At 45.9% G+C, this 23154-nt stretch overlaps 1 protein-coding gene across 1 annotated transcript in view; it reads left to right on the top strand.

Annotated features, from left to right (window-relative positions):
• The first annotated feature begins 484 nt into the window (after window positions 1–484).
• Window positions 485–23154, top strand: part of LOC147102579 (glutamate receptor ionotropic, NMDA 2C-like) — a 31499-nt gene continuing 8829 nt past the window's right edge. Inside the window, exons 1-3 of the mRNA XM_085963230.1 lie at window positions 485–774; window positions 1653–1771; window positions 16573–16984. Of these exons, the coding sequence (XP_085819356.1) occupies window positions 16598–16984 (387 nt within the window). The 5' untranslated portion in view covers window positions 485–774; window positions 1653–1771; window positions 16573–16597. The remainder of the gene's footprint in view (window positions 775–1652; window positions 1772–16572; window positions 16985–23154) is intronic.

Here is a 23154-nt window from a genome sequence, read left to right as displayed (position 1 = left end):
GAGAGTGGGTAAAGGGGGTACAGAGAGTGGGTACAGGGGGTACAGAGAGTGGGTACAGGGGGTACAGAGAGGGGGTACAGGGGGTACAGAGAGTGGGTACAGGGGGTACAGAGAGTGGGTAAAGGGGGTACAGAGAGTGGGTACAGGGGGTACAGGGGGTACAGAGAGTGGGCACAAGGGGTAAAGAGAGTGGGTACAGGGGGTACAGAGAGTGGGTAAAGGGGGTACAGAGAGTGGGTACAGGGGGTACAGATAGGGGGTACAGGGAGTACAGAGAGTGGGCACAGGGGGTACAGAGAGTGGGTAAAGGGGTACAAAGAGTGGGTACAGAGAGTGGGTACAGGGGGTACAGAGAGTGGGTACAGGGGGTACAGAGAGTGGGTAAAGGGGGTACAGAGATTTCGGATTTGAGTATAATGGGTGTAAAGTATTGAGACTGAGAGACCGCGAGGAGTGTCTGGGAGAAGGACGGACGGTGTTTAGTTCTTCATCGAAGGGTTAACTGTAGAAGTTGAAAGATTGTCTCCGTGCCCTGCTCCGGGCTGGTGTTCCTGCTCCGGGCTGGAGTTTCTCTCTGGGAAGAGCGGTGAGACGGGCAGTGCGGAGTCTGTCCGGTGTGCGGGGTCTGTCCGGTGTGCGGATTGTCCGGAGTGCTGGGACTCCCGCCGGGTGAGCCTCACCAATCTGTCTGGCGCTACCTCCTCCAAAGCTTTGTATTTCCCGGCTGGTTTTTGAAGAGGGCAGTGTTTGAGAGTCCGTTGCTGCGCCTTAACTGTGAGTTTCAGGGTCTGTAACAGCTCGGCGCTTGTGACTGGGGACTGTAGACTAGAGGCTGGGGGCTGGAGACTGGAGACTGGGGGCTGGAGACTGGGGGCCATAGACTGGGGGCCGGAGACTGTAGACTAGAGACTGGGGGCTGGGGGCTAGAGACTGTAGACTGGAGACTGGGGGCTGGGGGCTAGAGACTGTAGACTGGGGGCTGGAGACTGGAGACTGGGGGCCATAGACTGGGGGCCGGAGACTGGGGGCTAGAGACTGTAGACTAGAGACTGGGGGCTGGGGGCTAGAGACTGTAGACTGGAGACTGGGGGCTAGAGACTGTAGACTGGGGGCTGGGGGCCAGAGACTGGGGGCCGGAGACTGGGGGCTAGAGACTGTAGACTAGAGACAGGGGGCTAGAGACTAGAGACTGGGGGCTGGAGACTGTAGACTAGAGACTGGGGGCTAGAGACTAGAGACTGGGGGCTAGAGACTGTAGACTGGAGACTGGGGGCTAGAGACTGTAGACTAGAGACAGGGGGCTAGAGACTAGAGACTGGGGGCTGGAGACTGTAGACTAGAGACTGGGGGCTGGAGACTGGGGACTGGGGGCTAGAGACTGGGGGCCGGAGACTGGGGGCTAGAGACTGTAGACTAGAGACAGGGGGCTAGAGACTAGAGACTGGGGGCTGGAGACTGTAGACTAGAGACTGGGGGCTAGAGACTAGAGACTGGGGGCTAGAGACTGGAGGCTAGAGACTGGGGGCTGGAGACTGGGGACTGGGGGCTAGAGACTGGAGGCTAGAGACTAGAGACTGGGGGCTGGAGACTGGGACTTGGGGCTGGAGACTGGAGATGGAGTCTGTCCTTTACGTTAATCACCGTCATTCTAGGCTCCTTGGAAACCCCAACCTGCACGGCAGAAGCGACAGAACAGGAGAAGAGCGCCAGTTGGATTTGATTGTTGTGACCGGTGCAGACAGGGACTAAGGGAGCCGAGCCGGGCTGTGCGGTGAGTTCACCTTATGCTGTTTAATAATATTCCTCCAGCCCTCCTAGGACACTGAGTGCTGCTTGACTGGGATCAGAGCTTTCTATTCAGTAACTATTGAAATGCCAGCCCTGTAACAGCCCTGGCCCGTCACATACAGGGTACAGAGGGTGAAGACAAGGGGTACAGAGGGTGGGTACAGGGGGTATGGAGGGTTAGTATGGGGTATAGAGGAAGACCAGAACTGTGCACAGTCCTCTTAAATGTGGTTTGAACATAAGAAATAGGAGCAGGAGTCGGCCATACGGCCCCTGAAGCCTGCTCCGCCATTCAATAAGGTCATGGCTGATCATCGGCCTCATCTCCACTTTCCTGCCCGATCGCCATATCCCTTGATTCCCCTAGAGTCCAAAAATCTATCGATCTCAGCCTTGAATATACTCAAAGACTCAGCATTCACAGCCCTCTGGGGCAGAGAATTCCAAAGATTCACAACCCTCTGAGTGAAGAAATTCCTCCTCATCTCAGTCTTAAATGGCCGACCCCTTATCCTGAGACTACGCCTCCTAGTTCTAGACTCTCCAGCCAGGGGAAACAACCTCTCAGCATCTACCCTGTCAATCCCCTTCAGAATCTTGTATGTTTCTATGAGATCACCTCTCATTCTTCTAAACTCCAGAGAGTATCGGCCCATTCTACACAATCTCTCATCATAGGACAGCCCTCTCATCCCAGGAATCAATCTAGTGAACCTTCGTTGCACCGCCTCCAAGGCAAGTATATCCTTCCTTAGATAAGGAGACCAGAACTGTGCCCAGTACTCCAGGTGTGGTCTCACCAAGGCCCTGTACAATTGTAGCAAGACTTCCTCACTCTTATACTCCAACCCCCTTGCAATAAAGGCCAACATGCCATTTGCCTTCCTTACTGCTTGCTGTACCTGCATGCTAGCTTTCTGTGTTTCTTGCACGAGGACACCCAAATCTCTGTAATCACCAACATTTGAAAGTTTCTCACCATTAAAAAAATATTCTGTTTTTCTATTCTTCCTACCAAAGTGAATAACCTCACATTTCCCCACATTATACTCCATCTGCCACCTTACTGCCCACTCACTCAGTCTATCTATATCCCTTTGCAGACTCTGTGTTCTCCTCATAGATTACTGTCCCACCTAGCTTTGTATCATCAGCAAACTTGGAAACATTACACTCGGTCCCTTCATCTAGGTCATTAATATAGATTGTAAATAGCCGAGGCCCCAACACTGATCCTTGCGGCACCCCACTAGTTACAGCCTGTTAACCTGAAAAAGATCCGTTTATCCCTACTCTCTGTTTTCTGTCTGTTAACCAATCCTCTATCCATGCTACTATATTACCCCAATCCCATGAGACCTAATCTTGTGTAATAACCTTTTATGTGGCACCTTATCGAATGCCTTTTGGAAATCCAAATATACTACATCCACTGGTTCCCCTTTATCTACCCTGCTAGTTACATCCTCAAAAAACTCTAATAAATTTGTCAAACACGATTTCCCTTTCATGAAACCATGTTGACTCGGCCTAATCACGTTATGATTTTCTCAGTGCCCTGATACCACTTCCTTAACAATGGATTCCAGCATTTTCCCGACGACTGATGTCAGGCTAACTGGCCTGGAGTTCCCTGTTTTTTCTCTCCCTCCTTTCTTGAATAGTGTTACATTTGCGACTTTCCAATCCGCTGGGACCGTTCTAGAATCTAGGGAATTTTGGAAGATCAAAACCAATGCATCCACTATCTCTTCAGCCACCTCTTTTAGAACCCTAGGATGTAGGCCGTCAGGTCCAGGGGATTTGTCGGCTTTTAGTCCCATTAGTTTCTCTAGTACTTTTTCTCTACTTATATTAATTACGTTAAGTTCCTCACCCTCATTAGACCCTTGGTTCCCCACCATTTTTGGTCTGCTTTTGTATCTTCTACTGTGAAGACAGATACAAAATATTTGTTTAACGTTTCTGCCATTTCCTTATCCCCCATAATAATTTCTCCTGTCTCAGCCTCTAAGGGACCAACGTTTACTTCTGCTACTCTCTTCCTTTTTTACATACTTGTAGAAGCTCTTACAATCTGCTTTTATATTTCTTGCTAGTTTTCTCTGATTCTATTTTTTCCCTTTTTATCAATGTTTTGGTCAACCTTTGCTGGTTTCTGAAACTCTCCCAATCCTCAGGCTTACTATTATTCTTTGCAACATTATAAGCTTCTTCTTTCAATCTAATGCTATCCTTAACTTCTTTAGTTAGCCACGGTTGGATCACTTTTCCCGTGGAGTTTTTGTTTGACCAAGGTTATATAGAAGTTTCACATGACCTCTCTACCTTTCAATTCTATCCCTCTATTAATGAACCCTTGTGTTTTTTTGCTTTTTCAGTGGCCTTTTTAACCTGTGTCACTACCTTTAGTGATTTGTCAATGGGTGCACCTAGATCCCTTTGCTCCTTTACCCCATTTAGACTTATTTTCCAAGGAGTAGGTGACATTCTTATTCTTCCTACCAAAATGCACCACCTCACAATTATCTATATTGAAATTAATTTGCCCTAACCCTAACCCTAACTGCAAGTTTATTAATGACTTCTTGTATTTTGTCACAGTCCTCCTCAGTATTGTCTATAACCCCCCACCGCCACCCCCCCCAACAATTTGGTGTTACGAGCAAATTTTGAAATTGTATTTAAAGAACTTGTCCTTCCACTTTTATTGGAACACCTAAGTCTCTTTGCTCCTTTTAAAATTTTACTATTCCCTCAGGGGATCTTAGCTACAAGGATAGGTTGGAGAAGCTGGATTTGTTTTCATTAGAGCAAAGGAGGTTGAGGGGTGATTTGATCGAGGTGTACAAGATTTGACGGGTTTGGATAGGCTAGACGGGGAAAGGCTGTTCCCATTAGTTGATGGTGCAAGGACTAGGGGACACAGATTTAAGGTTTTGGGCAAGAGATACAGGGGGGACGTGAGGAAAGACTTTTTTACGCAGCGAGTGGTGAGGACCTGGAACTCGCTGCCGACAGAAGTGGTGGAAGCGGAGACACTCAATGTTTTCAAGGGGAGACTGGATAGGCACTTGAGGGAAATAAACTTGCAGGGCTACGGGGATAGAGCGGGGGAATGGGACTGACTGGATTGTATACAGAGAGCCGGCATGGACTCAATGGCCCGAATGGCCTCCTTCTGTGCCATTATGACTATGACTCCTTATTTTTCCTCCCAAAATGTATCACCTCACATTTCTCTGCATTAAATTGCCTGTGGCATCTCTATGCTCAGTCTACTAACCTGCCTGTGCTCCTGAAGTCACTTAGTCAACTTCATAGTTAACCATGATCTCTATTTTTGTGTTGTCTTAAAATGTTGATGTTGTCCCGTTATAACCAGTCTATTTTTATATTTCAAGAACAATGATCCTGGAGGAAATTTTCATTTACATTTCTCCAATCTGAAAACCATCCATAAACCATGACTTTTTTATTCTTTTAATTAACTTCCTATCCATGCGGTGACATTGCCTTTAACACATTGTGCCTTCATTTTATCAACAAGCCTCCCAGGTGGCACCTTATCAGATGCCTTTTGGAAATTCACCACATCCACCGCATTTCCTTTATTAATACACTGTTATTTCCTCAAAGTACACTTCACGTTGTCAGACATGACTTTCCTTCTGCAAATCCATGCTGATTGTCCTTAATTATCCCAGTTTATGAGGAAGGTCATTTATTCCATGTTATGAAGCTTTCCGATGCCAGGTTGATTGATCTATTGTTACCTGGTTGATCCTTTCCTCCCTTTACAAATAGAAGTTTTACAGTGGCACTCACCCAGTCTATTGGCACCATTTCCACATCCAAGGAAGAGTTATGGTCCTGTTGCTTCTAGAATATTTTTTCTAATATATTTATGTATCTCTTCCTCTATCTTTCCATTCTTTGGAAGTTAATAGTATATTCAACAACAATAACTGAATATGAAGCATTAGTGAGCAGCTACAGATGCACAGGGACAAACAGGGACACAAGAATAAAGAGTCGTTCAGAAATCGGAGGATTCAGACAGGGGGAAATGTGAGGCAGACTAAGATGGGTTTGGAGTGCATGTGTGTAAATGCCTGGAGCATGGTTAATAAGGTTGGTGAGCCACAGGCACATGTAGTCACATGGGATTATGATATAGTGACAATAACAGAGACCTAACTCAAACAACGGGAGGAATGGGCACTTAATAGTCCTGGTAACAATATATTCAGGACAGATAGGGAAGGAAAAGGAGGAAAGAGGTGGCAATACTGATCAAAGAAACTATTATAGCACCAGAGAGGGATGATGTACTTGAAGGGCCAAAGATAGTCTATTTGTTTATAATTAAGGAACAATAGAGGAGCTGTTAGGCTACTGGGTGTATACTATAGCCCAACAAATACTGGGAAGGAGATAGAGAGGGAATACAGAGTAGAATTTCTAAATTTGCTGATGACACCAAACTTGCGGGTGTGGCAAACAGTGATGATGACATCATTCGACTGCAGCAGGACATAGAAAAGCTAGCAGAATGGGCAGACAACTGGCAGATGGAATTTAATACAGAGAAGTGTGAGGTGATGCAATTTGGCAGAAGGAACAGGGAGAGGCAATATACACTTAATGGCACAGTTTTACAGAGTGTGCAGGGACAGAGGGACCTGGGAGTTAATGTGCATAGTTCCCTGAAGGAGGCAGGACATATTGAGAGAGTGGTTAGCAAAGCATATGGGATCTTGGGCTTCATAAATAGAGGTATTGAGTACAAAAGTAGAGAAGTTATGCTGAACCTTTATAAAGCGCTGGTTAGGCCACAACTGGAGTATTGCGTCCAGTTCTGGTCACCACACTTTAGGAAGGATGTGAAGGCCCTTGAGAGGGTGCAGAGATTTACCAGAATGGTTCCGGGGATGGGGGATCTTAGCTACAAGGACAGGTTGGAGAAGCTGGATTGGTTTTCATTAGAGCAAAGGAGGTTGAGGGGTGATTTGATTAAAGTGTACAAGATTATGACGGGTTTGGATAGGCTAGATGGGGAAAGGCTGTTCCCACTAGTTGATGGTACAAGGACTGTACAAGGATGGTAACGGCAGCACAGTGGCATAGTGGTTAGCACTGTTGCCTCACAGCGCCAGGGACCCGGGTTCGAATCCGGCCTCGGGTGACTGTCTGTGTGGAGTTTGCACATTCTCCCCGTGTTTGCGTGGGTTTCCTCCGGGTGCTCCGGTTTCCTCCCACAGTCCAAAGATGTGCGGGTTAGGATGATTGGCTATGATAAATTGACCCTTAGTGTTAGGGGGGATTAAATACGTGGGGTTATAGGGATAGGGTGGGATATGTGTTGGTGTAGGCTCGATGGGCCGAAATGGCCTCTATCTGCACTGTGGGGTTTCTGTGATTGTGTGACTAGGGGACACAGATTTAAGGTTTTGGGCAAGAGATATAGGGGGGACGTGAGGAAAAACTTTTTACACAGCGAGTGGTGAGGACCTGGAACTCGCTGCCGATGGAAGTGGTGGAAGCGGAGACACTCAATGTTTTCAAGGGGAGACTGGATAGGCACTTGAGGGAAACAGTTAGTGCCACCGCTAACCTCCCGTTGTATTTTGCGGGAGGCGTTGGCGGCACCGCGCCCGGGCACTAGTTGCTTTGTGCCCTCTCAGGGCGCTAACGGGAGGCGCAAAGCAACCAAATCTTTCCCCCATAAAGTGTAAGAGGTTAGCTAGGGAAAAAGTTGGGCCTATTGAGGACCCAAAGGGAAATCTTCATGTAGAGGCAGAGGACATGGCTAAAGTATTAAGTGAGTGCTTTGCATCTGTCTTCACAAAGGAAGTGGATGATAAGGGTTACACTAGAAGAGGAGAGGGAAGTTATGGACAGGATAGTAATAGACAGAGAAGACGTACTAAAAAGATTAACATTACTGAAAGTCGGTGAGTCACCTGGTCCGGGTGGAATGTATCCTAAGCTGCTGAAAGAAGCAAAGGTAGAAACAGCAGAGGCATTGATCCCAATCTTTCAATCCTCATTGGATACAGGAGCAGTGTCGGAGGACTGGAGGCTGCTCATGTTATACCTATTCAAGAAAGGGAGGAGGGATAAACCAGGAAACTACAGGCCAGTCACCCTAACATCGGTGGTGGGGAAGTTATTGGAAACCATTATCAGGGACAAAATAAACTTTCATTTGGAAAGGCATGGGTTAATCAAGGAGAGCCAGCATGGATTAGTTAAAGGCAAATCATGTCAGACTAATATGATTGAATTCTTTGATGAGGTAACAGAAGGTTGATCAAGGTAGTGCAGTAGATGTTGTACACATGGACTTTCAGAAGGCAATTCGACAAAGTGCCACACAGGAGGCTTATTAAGAACATAATGGCCCAGAAATTGGTGTCTGGGGATTCCCGCGGGTGCAAGCCCCCGACCTACACTTACATAGCGCGCCAACAGTTGAAGCCCGGCCCTGCGTGGATTTCCTGTCAGTGGCCCGGTTCAGCTCCCGGCGCGCTGTGCTTGCGTGATCCAGCGGCGTAGCTAGTTCGATGAGCCGGCTGGGATCACGTGAGCACTGGGCAACCAATCGGAGGTTGCAAAAGTTCATTCATGAATTTGATAGTAAGAACTGTCAAACTCATGAAAACTCCGGGCGCCCAAAACAGTACTTAAACTTCAAATAAAAGTTTAAAAAACATCCCACTAATTAAATGAACTATTAATAACTGTAAAAAACTAATTTAAACAATTATTCAAATTTTTGAAAAAATAATTTTTTAACAAATCGGGTCTAAAAATACACTTACCTTACTGTAAAGTCTTAAAAAATAATAAACCTGTGGAAAAAAATGTCTAACTTTAATTAATAGACCACTTACCTTTTAAAACTAAGTACTTACGTCTGCTTTTCTCTCGCGTAAAAGCTGGAGGCCTTATTGCACGGGCAACCCTGTAAAAAAAAAGGAATTTCAGCGCGCACGCGTTCGACCTCTGAACCCCTTGGTTCAGAGGATCGGAAATGCCGGTTTCCCGCGCATGCGCTGTGCATGCAGAAAACCAGCAATTCCATCGGTCCCACGTGTGAGTACACGGTGCTTACTCACGCATTGGGACCCGAATTACTGGGCCAAGAAGTAGGAGTAGGCCATTCGGCCCCTCGAGCGTGCTCCGCCATTCAATAAGATCATGGTTGATCTTCTACCTCAACTCCACCTTCCTGCACTATTCCCATATCCCTTGATTCCTAATATCCAAAAATCTATCAATCTCTGTCTTGAACATACTCAAAAACTGAGCATCCACAGTGAAGAAATTTCTCCTCATCTCAGTCCTAAATGGCCGACCCCTTATTCTGAGACTGTGACCCCTAGTTTTAGACTCTCCAACTGGGGAAATATCCTCCCAGTATCTACTCTCGTGTAAGAATTTTATATGTTTCAATGAGATCACCTCTCATTCTTCTAAACTCTAGAGAATATAGGCCTAGTCTACTCAATCTCTCCTCAAAGGACAATCCCCCCATCCCAAGAACCAGTCTGGTGAACCTTTGTTGCACCCCCTCTATGGCAAGTATATCCTTCTCTAGGTAAGGAGACCAAAACTGTACACAATACTCCAGGTGTGGTCTCACCAGGGCCCTATATAATTGCAATAAGACTTCTTCACTCTTATACTCCAATCCTTTTGTAATAAAGGCCAACATACCAATTGCTTTCCTAATTGCTTGCTGTACCTGCATGTTAACTTTTAGTGATTCATGTACAAGGACACCCAGGTCCCTCTGAACACCAACATTTCCCAATCTCTCACCATTTAAAAAATACTCTACTTTTCTATTTTTCCTACCAAAGTGGATAACTTCACATTTCTCCACATTGTATTCCATTTGCCATGTTCTTGCCCACTCACTTAGCCTGTCTATATCCCTTGAAGCCTCCTTGCATCCTCCTCACAACTTACATTCCCACCCAGCTTTGTATCATCAGCAAACTTGGATATATTACATTTGGTCCCCTCATCCAAATCATTGATGTAGATTGTGAATAGCTGAGGCCCAAGCACTGATCCTTGTGGTACCCCACTAGTTACAGCCTGCCAACCTGAAAATGACCGTTTATTCCTACTCTCTGTTTTCTATCCGTTAACCAATCCTCAATCCATGCTAGTATATTACCCCCAATCCCATGAGCCCTAATTTTGTTTAATAACCTCTTGTGTGGCACCTTATCGAATGTCTTCTGAAATCCAAATACACTAATGGCTCCCCCTTATCTATTCTGCTAGCTACAATCTCAAAAAACTCTAACAGATTTGTCAAACACTATTTCCCTTTCATAAATCCGTGTTGACTCTATTATTATTTTCTAAGTGCCCTATTACCACGTCCTTAATAATAGATCCTAGCATTTTCTCCACTACTGATGTTAGGCTGACTGGTCTGTAGTTCCCCATTTTCTCTCTCCCTCCTTTCTTAAATAGTGGGGTTACATTTGCTACCTTCCAATCCACGGGAACCGTTCGAGAATCTATGGAATTTTGGAAAATGACAACCAATGCATCCACTATCTCTATAATCACCTCTTTCAAAACCCTAGGATGTAGGCCATCAGGTCCAGGGGATTTATTGGCTTTCAGTCCCGTGAAGACAGACACAAAGTATTTGTTTAATTTCTCTGCCATTTCCTTATTCCCCATTATAATTCCTCCTGTCTCAGCCTGTAAGGGACCCACATTTACTTTCGCCAATCTTTTCCTTTTTACATACCTATAGAACGTTTTACAGTCTGTTTTTATGTCTCTCACTAGTTTACTCTCATGTTCTATTTTCCCTTTCTTCATCAATTTCTTGGTCCTCCTTTGCTGAATTCTAAAATCCTCCCAATTCTCAGGCTTACTACTCTTTTTGGCAGCATTATAAGCCTCTTCCTTTGATCTAATACTATCTTTAACTTCTCTTGTTAGCCACGGTTGGACCACTTTTCCTGTGGGGTTTTAGTGCCTTAAAGCAATGTATATTTCTTGTAAATTATGTATTAATTCTTTAAATATTTGTCTGTTGCTTGTCTGCCATCATATCTTTTAATGTCGTTTCCCAATCTACCTTAGCCCACTCGCCCCTCATACCTACTTAGTTTGCTTTGTTTAGATTTAAGACCCTAGTTTTGTATTTAACTAACTCACTTTCAAACTCAATATAAAATTCTATCATATTATGGTCACTCTTCCCTAAAGGCCCCTTTACTACAAGGTTATTAATTAACCCTTTCTCATTGCACAATACTAGATCTAAAATAGCCTGTTCCCTAGTTGGTTCCTCAACATACTGACCTAGAAAACTATCCCGCATACATTGCACACGTCCTCCACACTATTATTGCAAATTTGGTTTGCCCAGTCTATATGCAGATTAAAGTCCGCCATGATTACTGTATTACCCTTGTTACATGCGCCTCTAATTTCCTGATTTATACTCTGCCCTACATTACAACTACTGTTTGGAGGGCCTATAAACAACTCCCAATGTTTATGCCTCTTGCTGTTTCTTAGCTCCACCCAAACTGATTCTACTTCTTGATTTTCGGAGCTAAGATCCTTTCTCTCTACTGTCTTTATCCCATCCTTTATTATCAGGGCCCCTCCTCCTTTTCCATTTTGCCTATCTCTTCTAAAAGTTAGGTATCCTGGAATATTTAGTTTGCAACCATGTCTCTGTTATGGCTATTAGATCAAATATGTTAATCTCTATCTGCGCTATTAATTCATCTATTTTGTTACGAATACTTCACACATTCAGATATAGTGCCTTTAGCTTTGACTGATTTCTATATTTCCCTGATGTCACCTTAGTCACTGATGCCTTGTTACCTTTGTTACTCTCTCTATCCCTTCCTGACCCACTCTGCTTATTTTTACCCAAAACTCTGCTCTGCTCTAGAGCCTCGACATTTCTCTCGCTGCTTTTAAATTTACTCTTTCCTGAATTGTCCCCCCTCCCCCTTCATTAGTTTAAAGCCCTGTCTACTGCCCTAGTTATTCAGTTTGCCAGGACACTGGTCCCAGCCCGGTTTAAGTGGAGCCCGTCCCAACGGAACAGCTCCCTCTTTCCCCAGTACTGGTGCCAGTGCCCCATGAACTGAAACTCCTTTCTCCCACACCACTCTTCTGTTTGTCCCTATGCCAATTTGCGCATGGCTCAGGTAACAATCCAGAGTTTATTACCTTTGAGGTTCTGCTTTATAATTTTGACTCTAGCTCCTCAAACTCCCTCAGCAGAACCTCATTCCTAGTTCTACCTATGTCGTTGGTTCCTACGTAGACCATGACAACTGGATCCTCCCCCTCCCCCTTCTTCTCCAGCTGCGAGGAGATGTCTTTAACCCTGGCACCGGGCAGGCAACACAACCTTCAAAACTCTCGGTCACGGCTGCAGAGAACAATGTCTATCCCCCTGACTATATTGTCCTCTACCACAACTACATTCCCTTTCACTCTCCCCGCTTGAATGGCCTCCTGCACCATGGTGCCATGGTCAGCTTGCTCATCCATCCTGTAGGCTTTTCCCTCATTCACACAGAACATACTTGTTAGACAATGGCAAAGACTGAGGCTCCTCCAGCACTGCACCTTGGGTCCCCTTACCTTGCAGTCACACCCCCCTGTCCCTGACCACTAACCATACCTGTACCAGTACCTAACCTAAGGGGTCTGACTGCCTCCTGGATCAAAGTGTCCACACAGCGCCTTTCATGCCCACCAGATGTCCCAAAGCGCTTTACAATGAAGTACTTTTGAAGTGTAGTCACTGTTGTAATGTGGGAAATGCGACAGCCAATTTGCGCACAGCAAGCTCCCACAAACAGCAATGTGATAATGACCAGATAATCTGTTTTTTAGTGATGTTGATTGAGGGATAAATATTGGCTAGGACATCAGGGATAACTCTACAGCTCTTCCTCGAAATAGTGCCATGGGATCTTTTACGTCCACCTGAGGGGGCAGACAGGGCCTTGGTTTAACGTCTCATCTGAAAGATGACTCCTCCATCAATGCAGCACTCCCTCAGCACTGCACTGGAGTGTCAGCCTAGATTTATGTGCTCAAGTTCCATGGTGTGGGACTTGAACCCACAACCTTCTGACTTGGAGGCGAGGGTGCGGCCCACTGCGCCACAGCTGACACTAAGGGACAGAAAGCAGAGAGTAGTGGTCAACGGCTGTTTTTCAGACCGGAGGGCAGTGTGTAGTGGTGTCCCCCAGGGGTTGGTGTTGGGTCCACTGCTCTTTTTGATATATATTAATGATCTGCACTTGGGTATACAGGGCATAATTATACAAGCTAGGATTATCTTCCCTGGAATTTCGAAGGTTAAGGGATATTAAAGGGAACTGATGGCGTAGATAGAGAGAAACTATTTCTGTTGGTTGGGTAGTCTAGAATTAGGGAACATAGAATAAAAATTAGAGCCAGACCTTTCAGGAATGAAATTAGGAAACATTTCTACATACAAAGGGTGGTGGAAGTTTGGAACTCTCTTCCGTAACTGGCAATTGATGCTGGATCAATTGTGAATTTTAAATCTGAGATTGATAGATTTTTGTTAACCAAAGGTATTCATAGAATCACAGAAACTTACAGCACAGAAGGAGGCCATTCGGCCCGCCGTGCCTGTGCCGGCTCTTAGAAAGAGCGGTCGTGCTCAGTCCCACCCCCCCGCCTTTTGTCAGTGACCCTGTGAACTCCTCATCCTCCAGCACCTGTCCAACTCCCTTTTAAAATTATTGATGGAATCAGCTTCCACCACTGTTTCAGGTCGAGCGTTCCAGATCCCGACAACTCTCCGAGTGAAAACATTTCTCCTCATCTCCCCTCTGGATCTTTCTCCAATGATTTTAAATCTATGACCCCTGGTTATTGACCCACTCGCCAGAGGGAAGAGTTTTTCACTATCGATTCTATTGAAGTCCCTCGTCCCTGGTCACATCCTGGTAAACCTCCTCTGTCCCCTTTCTAAGGCCTTTACACCTTTCCTGAAGTGTGGGGCCCAGAATTGTCCACAATACTCCAGCTGAGGCCTAACCGGTGATTTATAAAGTTCGAGCAGGATCTCTTTGCTTTTATATTCTATTCCTCTATTTATAAACCCAAGGAACCCATTCGCTTTTTTAACCACCTTATCAACTTGCCCTGCCACCTTTAAGGATTTGTGTATCTGGACACCAAGGTCTCTCTGCTCAGCGACACGTTTCAGAATCGTGCTATTTATAGTGCACTGTCTTTCCATATTAGTCCCCCAAAGTGCCTCACTTCTCACTTCTCCACATTGAACTCCACCTGCCGTGCTTCTGCTCATTTCACCATCCTGTCCGTCAGCCTGAAGCCTAGAACTATCCTCATCACTATCGACTACTTTACCAAGTTTCGTATCATCTGCAAACTTTATAATGCTGTTCCCTACACCCGAGTCTAGGTCATTTATAAAAATTGCAGAGTAATGGACCCAAAAACTGACCCTTGGGGAACACTACTGCAAACCACCCCCCAGTCTGAAAACATCCATCCACCACCACTTCCTGTCACTGAGCCAATTTTGTATCCATCCCGCCACTTTCCCCTTAATTCTATGGGCTTCCACCTTCTGTGTGGCACTTTGTCAAATGCCTTCCGAAGGTCCGTATATACAACATCTACTGCGCTACCTTGATCAACCTTCTCTGCTTTCCCTTTAAGTAGCGCTTGAACGCTGGTTGCTGTTGGGAGAGGGCGTTGGATGAAGCGCGAGCCACCAAATGCCCCCCGTGCAGCCTCTTTAATGAGCGCTAGCAGGCATGTTAAGTGGCAATCAGCTGTTTAACGAGCCTCCGGGCGGCTGTTCCTGGTGCTGGCTTCAAATCCTTTACCAAGATGGTGTCCTGCGCTAAACCGGCATTGCAGCTTAAGACCCCATCTTGGCGACCTTGGAGCCTCTTTAGCATCGAAAGTATTGGGCGAAAATTGCCCCCCTCACTGTTTGTCAATAACTTTTTCCAGATTATCTTCCCTGGTTCCATTCTCATCCTCTCACAGTTTGGTTATTTCCAATCTATCACTTTGGTCTTTGTCTTGTGTCTTTCTCAATTAATATCATAATTCTTAACATTTATGCACGCTTGTCAACTTCGCCATTATAAATTTCACATTCACAACGGGAACTGCCTGAACAGGATTTCTCAGGCTAAAATGATATAGAAATGACAAAACAGGAGCGGCCATTCTGCCGAACCAGTCCGTGTTGGTGTGAGTCCTCCACACGAGCGGTATCCTAACCCCAGGTGTCCGCCCTGTCCCCAGGTCCCTTCATTCCCCTTTCCTTGCACTATTCAATTCAATTCAATTCAATTCAAATCGCTTTATTGGCATGATGACAAGGTACATCTTATGTTGCCAAAGCATCGAAAAACATTTATGGTTGAACACATAAACGCAGATCTATCCATACAGTGTATAAACAGATATATCCCTGAGTGTATAAATATACATTCATATAATTTGTATATACTCTTTTTTTCAGATTTAATGGTTGTCCCTCTGTTTATGGCAAGCTGTAACATAGTGTGCCGCTAAGTTTACACAATTTCTCTGTTCCCCTAGTAGGTATGGGAGTTTTTGGTCGTCATTCAAATTTCTGAATTCCGGGCATATTTTTGTGAATTTTGGGTAGAAATTCTCCCTGATGTCCTGATATTTTCTACAAGCTGTGAGGAAGTGCATCTCTGTCTCCACCACTCCCTGACTGCAGTGATAGCATATCCTGTCCTCTCTTGGCAGCCGGGTCTGCCTGTGTCTGCCTTTTTCGATGGCCAGGCTATGTTCACTAAGTCTGTACATTGTCAAGGTTTTTCTCAGTTTGTTATCCTTTACCATGGTCAGGTATTCAGCCATGTTGTATTGTCTGTTTAGGGCCAAGTAGCAATTGAGTTTGTTTTGGGTTTTTGTTGTTTCTGCCCAATATGACAGGTATTTTTCCTTTTGCTTAGTGACAATTGTGTTGGGTCGAGTTCTCTGTTTTTTTGTTGTTGGTGCGAATGGGTCGGTACCAGGGTGAACATCGGAAAGAAACTGCGCTTGTACTCTAACTGAGGTCTTATTCAGCTTTTATTTAAATTATTCATTACACTCTGACTTTTTTATTCTGTACTCTTGCCATAAAACCCAGGATTTCATTAGTTTTTATGGCCTTATCCACATGAACCCCCCAATCCCTCTGTTCTTCCCCATCACCCAGCTTTCCGTCATTCAAAGTATAATAATTACTTTTTGAACCAAAATGTACATCTCACATTAACTGACATTGAATTCCATTGGCTATTTATTGTCCTGTCCACCATCTTATCCACATCCCCTGATAGCTCTCTCTGGTCTTCAGAGTTATTCGCTATGCCTGCTATTGTCTGTCCATTTGGACACCATTCCCTCTAGGCCTATATCCAGATCATAGACAGTGAACAGAAGTGAACCCTGTGGGGCGCCACTACCCACTTCCAATCATTCTGAAAAACTGCCCTTAACTCCTACTCCCTATTTCCTCCCTTCTAAGCAGGTTTTAATCCAATTTTCAACATTACCACTAATTCCATTCCCCTTAACCTACCCCCCCCCCTTTTGCCACCCCCTTGACATTGGAGTCATTGGTCAGTGCCTCCTTGTTTACAACGCCATAAGATCGACTGGTATAAATGCAACTTGTTGTGGATTTATATTAACTGGATGACCCTTGTCTTTCTTTAGTGAGCCCTTGGGGCTGGGCCACGCCATGGAGGAGATGCTGAAAACCGTCCTCTTCCTTTGTGCGGTAGAGTCTGCCTTCGCCGGGGAAGCCAGCCAACCTGCTGTCAACGTAGCTGTTGTACTCGGAGGCTCTTGGTACCACATGGAAATCAAGGGCAGCTTCAGTAGAGAGAACTTCCAAGACATGCCTGTACAAGTCAACACCGTCACAGTGATAGTGAACAACACCAATCCCAGCAGCCTGATCACTCGCATCTGTGATGTGCTGACCAGATCCAGGATCCATGCAGTTATCTTTGAGGATGATATTGAATCTGAGGCTGTGGCACAAATTCTGGACTTTATCTCTGCTCACATGGCAGCTCCGATCATAGGGATGAGTGGAGGCTCCACTGCAGTGCTCACTCCAAAGGTTAGTTCCAGTTACCATCTCATCAATAGCAATGCGCAGTTCTCCAACAAACCCTTGCACTGATTGGCTGCTCCTCATATCTCTCCTTCCTACATTGCTCTCATTACTTATTTCTTTCTTCTTCAATATTTCAATTATTTATTATTCTGTCTCTCCAAGAGAGCTTATACCACAGCCACAATCATGGTTTCAATTAACATATTTCTATAATGACCATTATTCCCTGCTCTCAGTACTGGTTCAATGCTGATCAGAATTCAAGTTGAAAAGTCAATCTGCCAATATGTTGTACAACAGTAAACAGGGTTTGTGGCAACTTCTTTCCACTCACTTTGCAGGACTCTCGCCTCTGAGGACTTGAGCACATAATCTAGGCTGGCACTTTAGTGCCGTACAGAGGGAGTGCGTAAGATGAGCCCATAAAAGTTCATCTTTCCAGAATCCCCACCCTAACATTTTCCTATTACAACACCTAGCTTCTTTAATGTGTCCTGGCGTTAACCATTCCTACTGGTAAACTGCTCCAGATTTAAATTTTTATTCTTTCACGGGATGTGGGCGTCGCTGGCAAGGCCAGCATTTATTGCCCATCCCTAATTGCGCTCGAGAAGGTGGTGGTGAGCCGCCTTCTAGAACCGCTGCAGTCCGTGTGGTGAAGGTACTCCCACAGTGCTGTTAGGGAGGGAGTTCCAGGATTTTGACGCAGTGACGATGAAGGATCGGCGATATACTTCCAAGTCAGGATGGTGTGTGACTTGGAGGGGAACTTGGAGGTAGTGGTGTTCCCATGTGCCTGCTGCACTTGTCCTTTTAGGTGGTAGGGGTCATGGATTTGGGAGGTGCTGTCGAAGAAGCCTTGGTGAGTTGCTGCAGTGCATCTTGTAGATGGTACACACTGCAGCCACGGTACGCTGGTGGTGGAGGGAGTGAATATTTAAGGTGGTGGATGGGATGCTGATCAAGCGGGCTGCTTTGTCCTGGATGGTGTCGAGCTTCTTGAGTGTTGTTGGAGCTGCACTCATCCAGGCAAGTGGAGAGTATTCCATCACACTCCTGACTTGTGCCTTGTAGATGGTGGAAAGGCTTTGGGGAGTCAGGAGGTGAGACACTCGCCACAGAATACCCAGCCTCTGACCTGCTCTTGTAGCCACAGTATTTATGTGGCTGGTCCAGTTAAGTTTCTGGTCAATGATGGCCTCCAGGATGTTGATTGCGTGGGGTTCGATCATGGTAATGCCGTTGAATGCAAAGGGGAGGTGGTTAGACTCTCTTTTTTGAGATGGTCATTGCCTGGCACTTGTGTGGCGCGATGTTACCTGCCACTTATCAGCTCAAGCCTGAATGTCGTCCAGGTCTTGCTGCATGCGGGCATGGACTGCTTCATTATCTGAGGAGTTGCGAATGGTGCTGAACACTGTGCAGTCATCAGCAAACATCTCTACTTCTGACCTTATATTGGAGAGAAGGTCATTGATGAAGCAGTTGAAGATGGTTGGGCCTCGGACACTGCCCTGAGGGACTCCTGCAGCGATGTCCTGGGGCCTCCAACAACCACAACCATCTTCCTTTGTGCTAGGTATGACTCCAGCCTGTGGAGTTTTCCTTCTGATTCCCATTGACATCAGTTTTACTAGGGCTCCTTGGTGCCACATTCGCTCGAATGCTGTCTTCATGTCAAGGGCAGCCTTTCTCACCTATCATAGGCAGTGGAGGTGCTGAGAGTGGTAGTGGTGAGGTAAAGCTGGGTGTCATCAGCGTACATGTGGAACCTGAAATTGGCCCGGGTTTTGCGGTCAGTGGCGAAGTGACGGCGCTCACCGCTGACCTCAAAGAAAACTGCCCACAAATATCTAGCGATCTCTGTGGCGTGGATTTCACCTTTCCCGCCGTTAGTTTGATTTTGGCGCCAAGTCTAGGGGATCTCCAGCGTCCAGCAACAGTGATGTCATCAAGCAGGCTAAGCAACCAATCACATTGAAGAATTCTCACAGACAGCAAACCAGGAAATAGAATGCACTGAAGCTCCTTCACTTTTTAAAATTTTTACAGAGAACGAAATAAAGGTTGGGACATAGACATAGGATGAAGGTAGAAACTAAAATATCATAAACAAACTTTTAAAATAAATTACATAAAAAATGGAATTTTTATCATAATGGAAACATTTGACATTCCACAAATATAAAATTACTTTTTCAAGGCTAGAGAGATTGTTCAGCAGTAATTATGACTTAGAATGCTGTTATAACCCCAGTTACACCTCATTCAACAAGGCTTAACTTTTTGGGGGGGTTTTAACAGTGATATTACAGCGTAAAAGGGGAAATTCTCATCAGTTCAGTGATTTCTCAAAGATTGATTTCAACAGCACACCCCGTGGAGGACAAGGGAATCACTGGCAGCAATCTCTGGATTTCCGTGTTCAACTGCGTATGTGCGGACGGCAGAAGTTGCTGTCAGTGTCACAGGGTAATGACGATGAACGCTGACAGTTTCACCGTCATTACAACTGCAAAATCTGGGCTATTGTGTTTCTGATGATGTGACCGAGGGGCAGCATGTAGATGAGAAATAGGAGGGGGCCAAGGATAGATCCTTGGGGGACTCCAGAGGTAACAGTGCGGGAGTGGGAAGAGAAGCCATTTCAAGTGATTCGCTAGCTATGATTAGATAGATAAGAATGGAACCAGGCGAGTGCAGTCCCACCCAGCTGGACGACGGTGGAGAGGCGTTGGAGGAAGAGGGTGTGGTCAATGTGTCAAAGGCTGCAGACAGATCGAGAAGGATGAAAAAGGATAGTTTACCACAGTCACATAGGATGCAATTAGTGACTTTGAGAAGGGCTGTTTCGGTACTGTGGCAGGGGTGGAAACCTGATTGGACAAAAGACAGCGTTTATTGTGTTTGTGAGCCTTGCTTTGTGAAGTGCTTTGGTGTTTTCTGGGGTTGTTGCTGCAGTGAAGTTTGGCTCCCGTGGGTGGACAGTTGATTAATTAGATATTGTACCATTTATGAGAACATGAAGCTGTGAAAGAAAGAAAAGAAAGACTTGCATTTATACAGCGCCTTTCACGACCACCGGACGTTCCAAAGCACTTCACAGCCAATGAAGTACTTTTCAAGTGTAGTCACTGCTGTAGTGTAGGAAACGCGGTTAAATTTATAGAGGACCCTGGTTAGACCACAGTTAGAGTGCTATCCACAGTTCTGGCCTTCATATTACAAAAAGGATATAAAATTACTGGAGAAAGTGCAAAAAATATTATAAGGGTGATACCAGAACTGAGAGGTTATAACTATCAGGAGAGACTAAACAGGCTTTAGAAAAGAGAAGGCTGATGCATGACCTGATAGATGCCTTTAAATTTATGAAGGGTTTCGATAGGGTAGACATAGAGAAGATGTTTCCACCAAAACTAGGGGCCATAAATATGAGATAGTCATTAATAAATCCAATAGGCAATTCAGGAGAAACTTCTTTACCCAGAGAGTGGTGAGAATGTGGAACTTGCTACCACAGGGAGTGGTTGAAGCGAATAGTATCGATCTACTCAAGGGGAAGATAGATAAGCACATGAGGGAGAAAGGAACAGTGGGTTATGCTGTTGAGATGAATAAGTTGGGAGCAGGCTTGTGTGGAGCATGGGCTGAATGGCCTGTTTCTGTGCTGTAAATTCGATGTAAGGCTATGGAACGTCCCTCTGTGCCTCTCTCGGCATTCTCAGAAAGGCTTATCGAAACACGCATCGCTGCCTCCTTACGAACAGCAACCCCAACTGCTCCATCTTCTCTCGCCAACCTTCCTGCCCAGTCCACCCGCTGGGGGCCTAAACTCAACAACCTCCATCCCGTCCACTCACCCGTCCCATCGCTATGCCAGTGGATCAACTATCACCGCCCCTCTCCGCACCTCCCTCCAGAATATTGGTTCACTTCAAAAGATGGCCTTTGCTGTCCATTACTTTATTGTGGATGATTGTATTGACATCTCGGCTTTGACGGAAACTTGGCCTCTGGGAGGCAACCCATTGCCCCTTACTGAAATTGCACTCATAACGAATAGGAATACCGATAACACTCAGATTCCCCTCATAACCAACAGTAATACAATAATTCAGTGATAGTCAGTTATGATCTGTAATGCACTGCCGGAAAGGGGGGTGGAAGCAAATTCAATATCTTTCAAAAGGGGATTGGATAAATACTTGAAGCGGAGAGAATTGCAGGGCGATGGGGGAAGGGCGGGGGAAGGGCTAGTCCTGATGTCAGTCTCTGTCTAGACCTGATGTCAGTCTCTGTCTACACCTGATGTCAGTCTCTGTCTAGTCCTGATGTCAGTCTCTGTCGAGTCCTGATGTCAGTCTCTGTCTAGTCCTGATGTCAGTCTCTGTCTAGACCTGATGTCAGTCTCTGTGTAGACCTGATGTCAGTCTCTGTCTAGTCCTGATGTCAGTCTCTGTCTAGTCCTGATGTCAGTCTCTGTCTAGTCCTGATGTCAGTCTCTGTCTAGTCCTGATGTCAGTCTCTGTCTAGTCCTGATGTCAGTCTCTGTGTAGACCCGATGTCAGTCTCCGTCTAGACCTGATGTCAGTCTCTGTCTAGTCCTGATGTCAGTCTCTGTCTAGTCCTGATGTCAGTCTCTGTCTAGTCCTGATGTCAGTCTCTGTCTAGACCTGATGTCAGTCTCTGTGTAGACCTGATGTCAGTCTCTGTCTAGTCCTGATGTCAGTCTCTGTCTAGTCCTGATGTCAGTCTCTGTCTAGTCCTGATGTCAGTCTCTGTCTAGTCCTGATGTCGGTCTCTGTGTAGACCTGATGTCAGTCTCTGTCTAGTCCTGATGTCAGTCTCTGTCTAGTCCTGATGTCAGTCTCTGTCTAGACCTGATGTCAGTCTCTGTGTTGACCCGATGTCAGTCTCTGTCTAGTCCTGATGTCAGCCTCTGTCTAGTCCTGATGTCGGTCTCTGTCTAGTCCTGATGTCAGTCTCTGTCTAGACCTGATGTCAGTCTCTGTCTAGACCTGATGTCAGTCTCTGTCTAGTCCTGATGTCAGTCTCTGTCTAGTCCTGATGTCAGTCTCTGTGTAGACCCGATGTCAGTCTCTGTCTAGACCTGATGTCAGTCTCTGTCTAGACCTGATGTCAGTCTCTGTCTAGTCCTGATGTCAGTCTCTGTCTAGTCCTGATGTCAGTCTCTGTCTAGACCTGATGTCAGTCTCTGTCTAGACCTGATGTCAGTCTCTGTCTAGTCCTGATGTCAGTCTCTGTCTAGTCCTGATGTCAGTCTCTGTCTAGTCCTGATGTCAGTCTCTGTCTAGACCTGATGTCAGTCTCTGTGTAGACCTGATGTCAGTCTCTGTCTAGTCCTGATGTCAGTCTCTGTCTAGACCTGATGTCAGTCTCTGTCTAGACCCGATGTCAGTCTCTGTCTAGTCCTGATGTCAGTCTCTGTCTAGTCCTGATGTCAGCCTCTGTCTAGTCCTGATGTCGGTCTCTGTCTAGACCTGATGTCAGTCTCTGTCTAGTCCTGATGTCAGTCTCTGTCTAGTCCTGATGTCAGCCTCTGTCTAGTCCTGATGTCGGTCTCTGTCTAGTCCTGATGTCAGTCTCTGTCTAGACCTGATGTCAGTCTCTGTCTAGACCTGATGTCAGTCTCTGTCTAGTCCTGATGTCGGTCTCTGTCTAGTCCTGATGTCAGTCTCTGTCTAGTCCTGATGTCAGCCTCTGTCTAGTCCTGATGTCGGTCTCTGTCTAGTCCTGATGTCAGTCTCTGTCTAGACCTGATGTCAGTCTCTGTCTAGACCTGATGTCAGTCTCTGTCTAGTCCTGATGTCGGTCTCTGTGTAGACCCGATGTCAGTCTCTGTCTAGTCCTGATGTCAGTCTCTGTCTAGACCTGATGTCAGTCTCTGTCTAGACCTGATGTCAGTCTCTGTCTAGTCCTGATGTCGGTCTCTGTCTAGACCTGATGTCAGTCTCTATGTAGACCTGATGTCAGTCTCTGTCTAGACCGGATGTCAGTCTCTGTCTAGACCTGATGTCAGGCTCTGTGTAGACCCGATGTCAGTCTCTGTCTAGTCCTGATGTCAGTCTCTGTCTAGTCCTGATGTCAGTCTCTGTCTAGTCCTGATGTCAGTCTCTGTCTAGACCTGATGTCAGTCTCTGTCTAGTCCT

This window comes from Somniosus microcephalus, chromosome 21 (assembly GCF_052327205.1).
Source record: "Somniosus microcephalus isolate GS21.2 chromosome 21, FLI_Smic_1.0, whole genome shotgun sequence".
NCBI classification, from domain to species: domain Eukaryota; kingdom Metazoa; phylum Chordata; class Chondrichthyes; order Squaliformes; family Somniosidae; genus Somniosus; species Somniosus microcephalus.
This window is presented reverse-complemented; position numbering and strand designations above follow the sequence as displayed.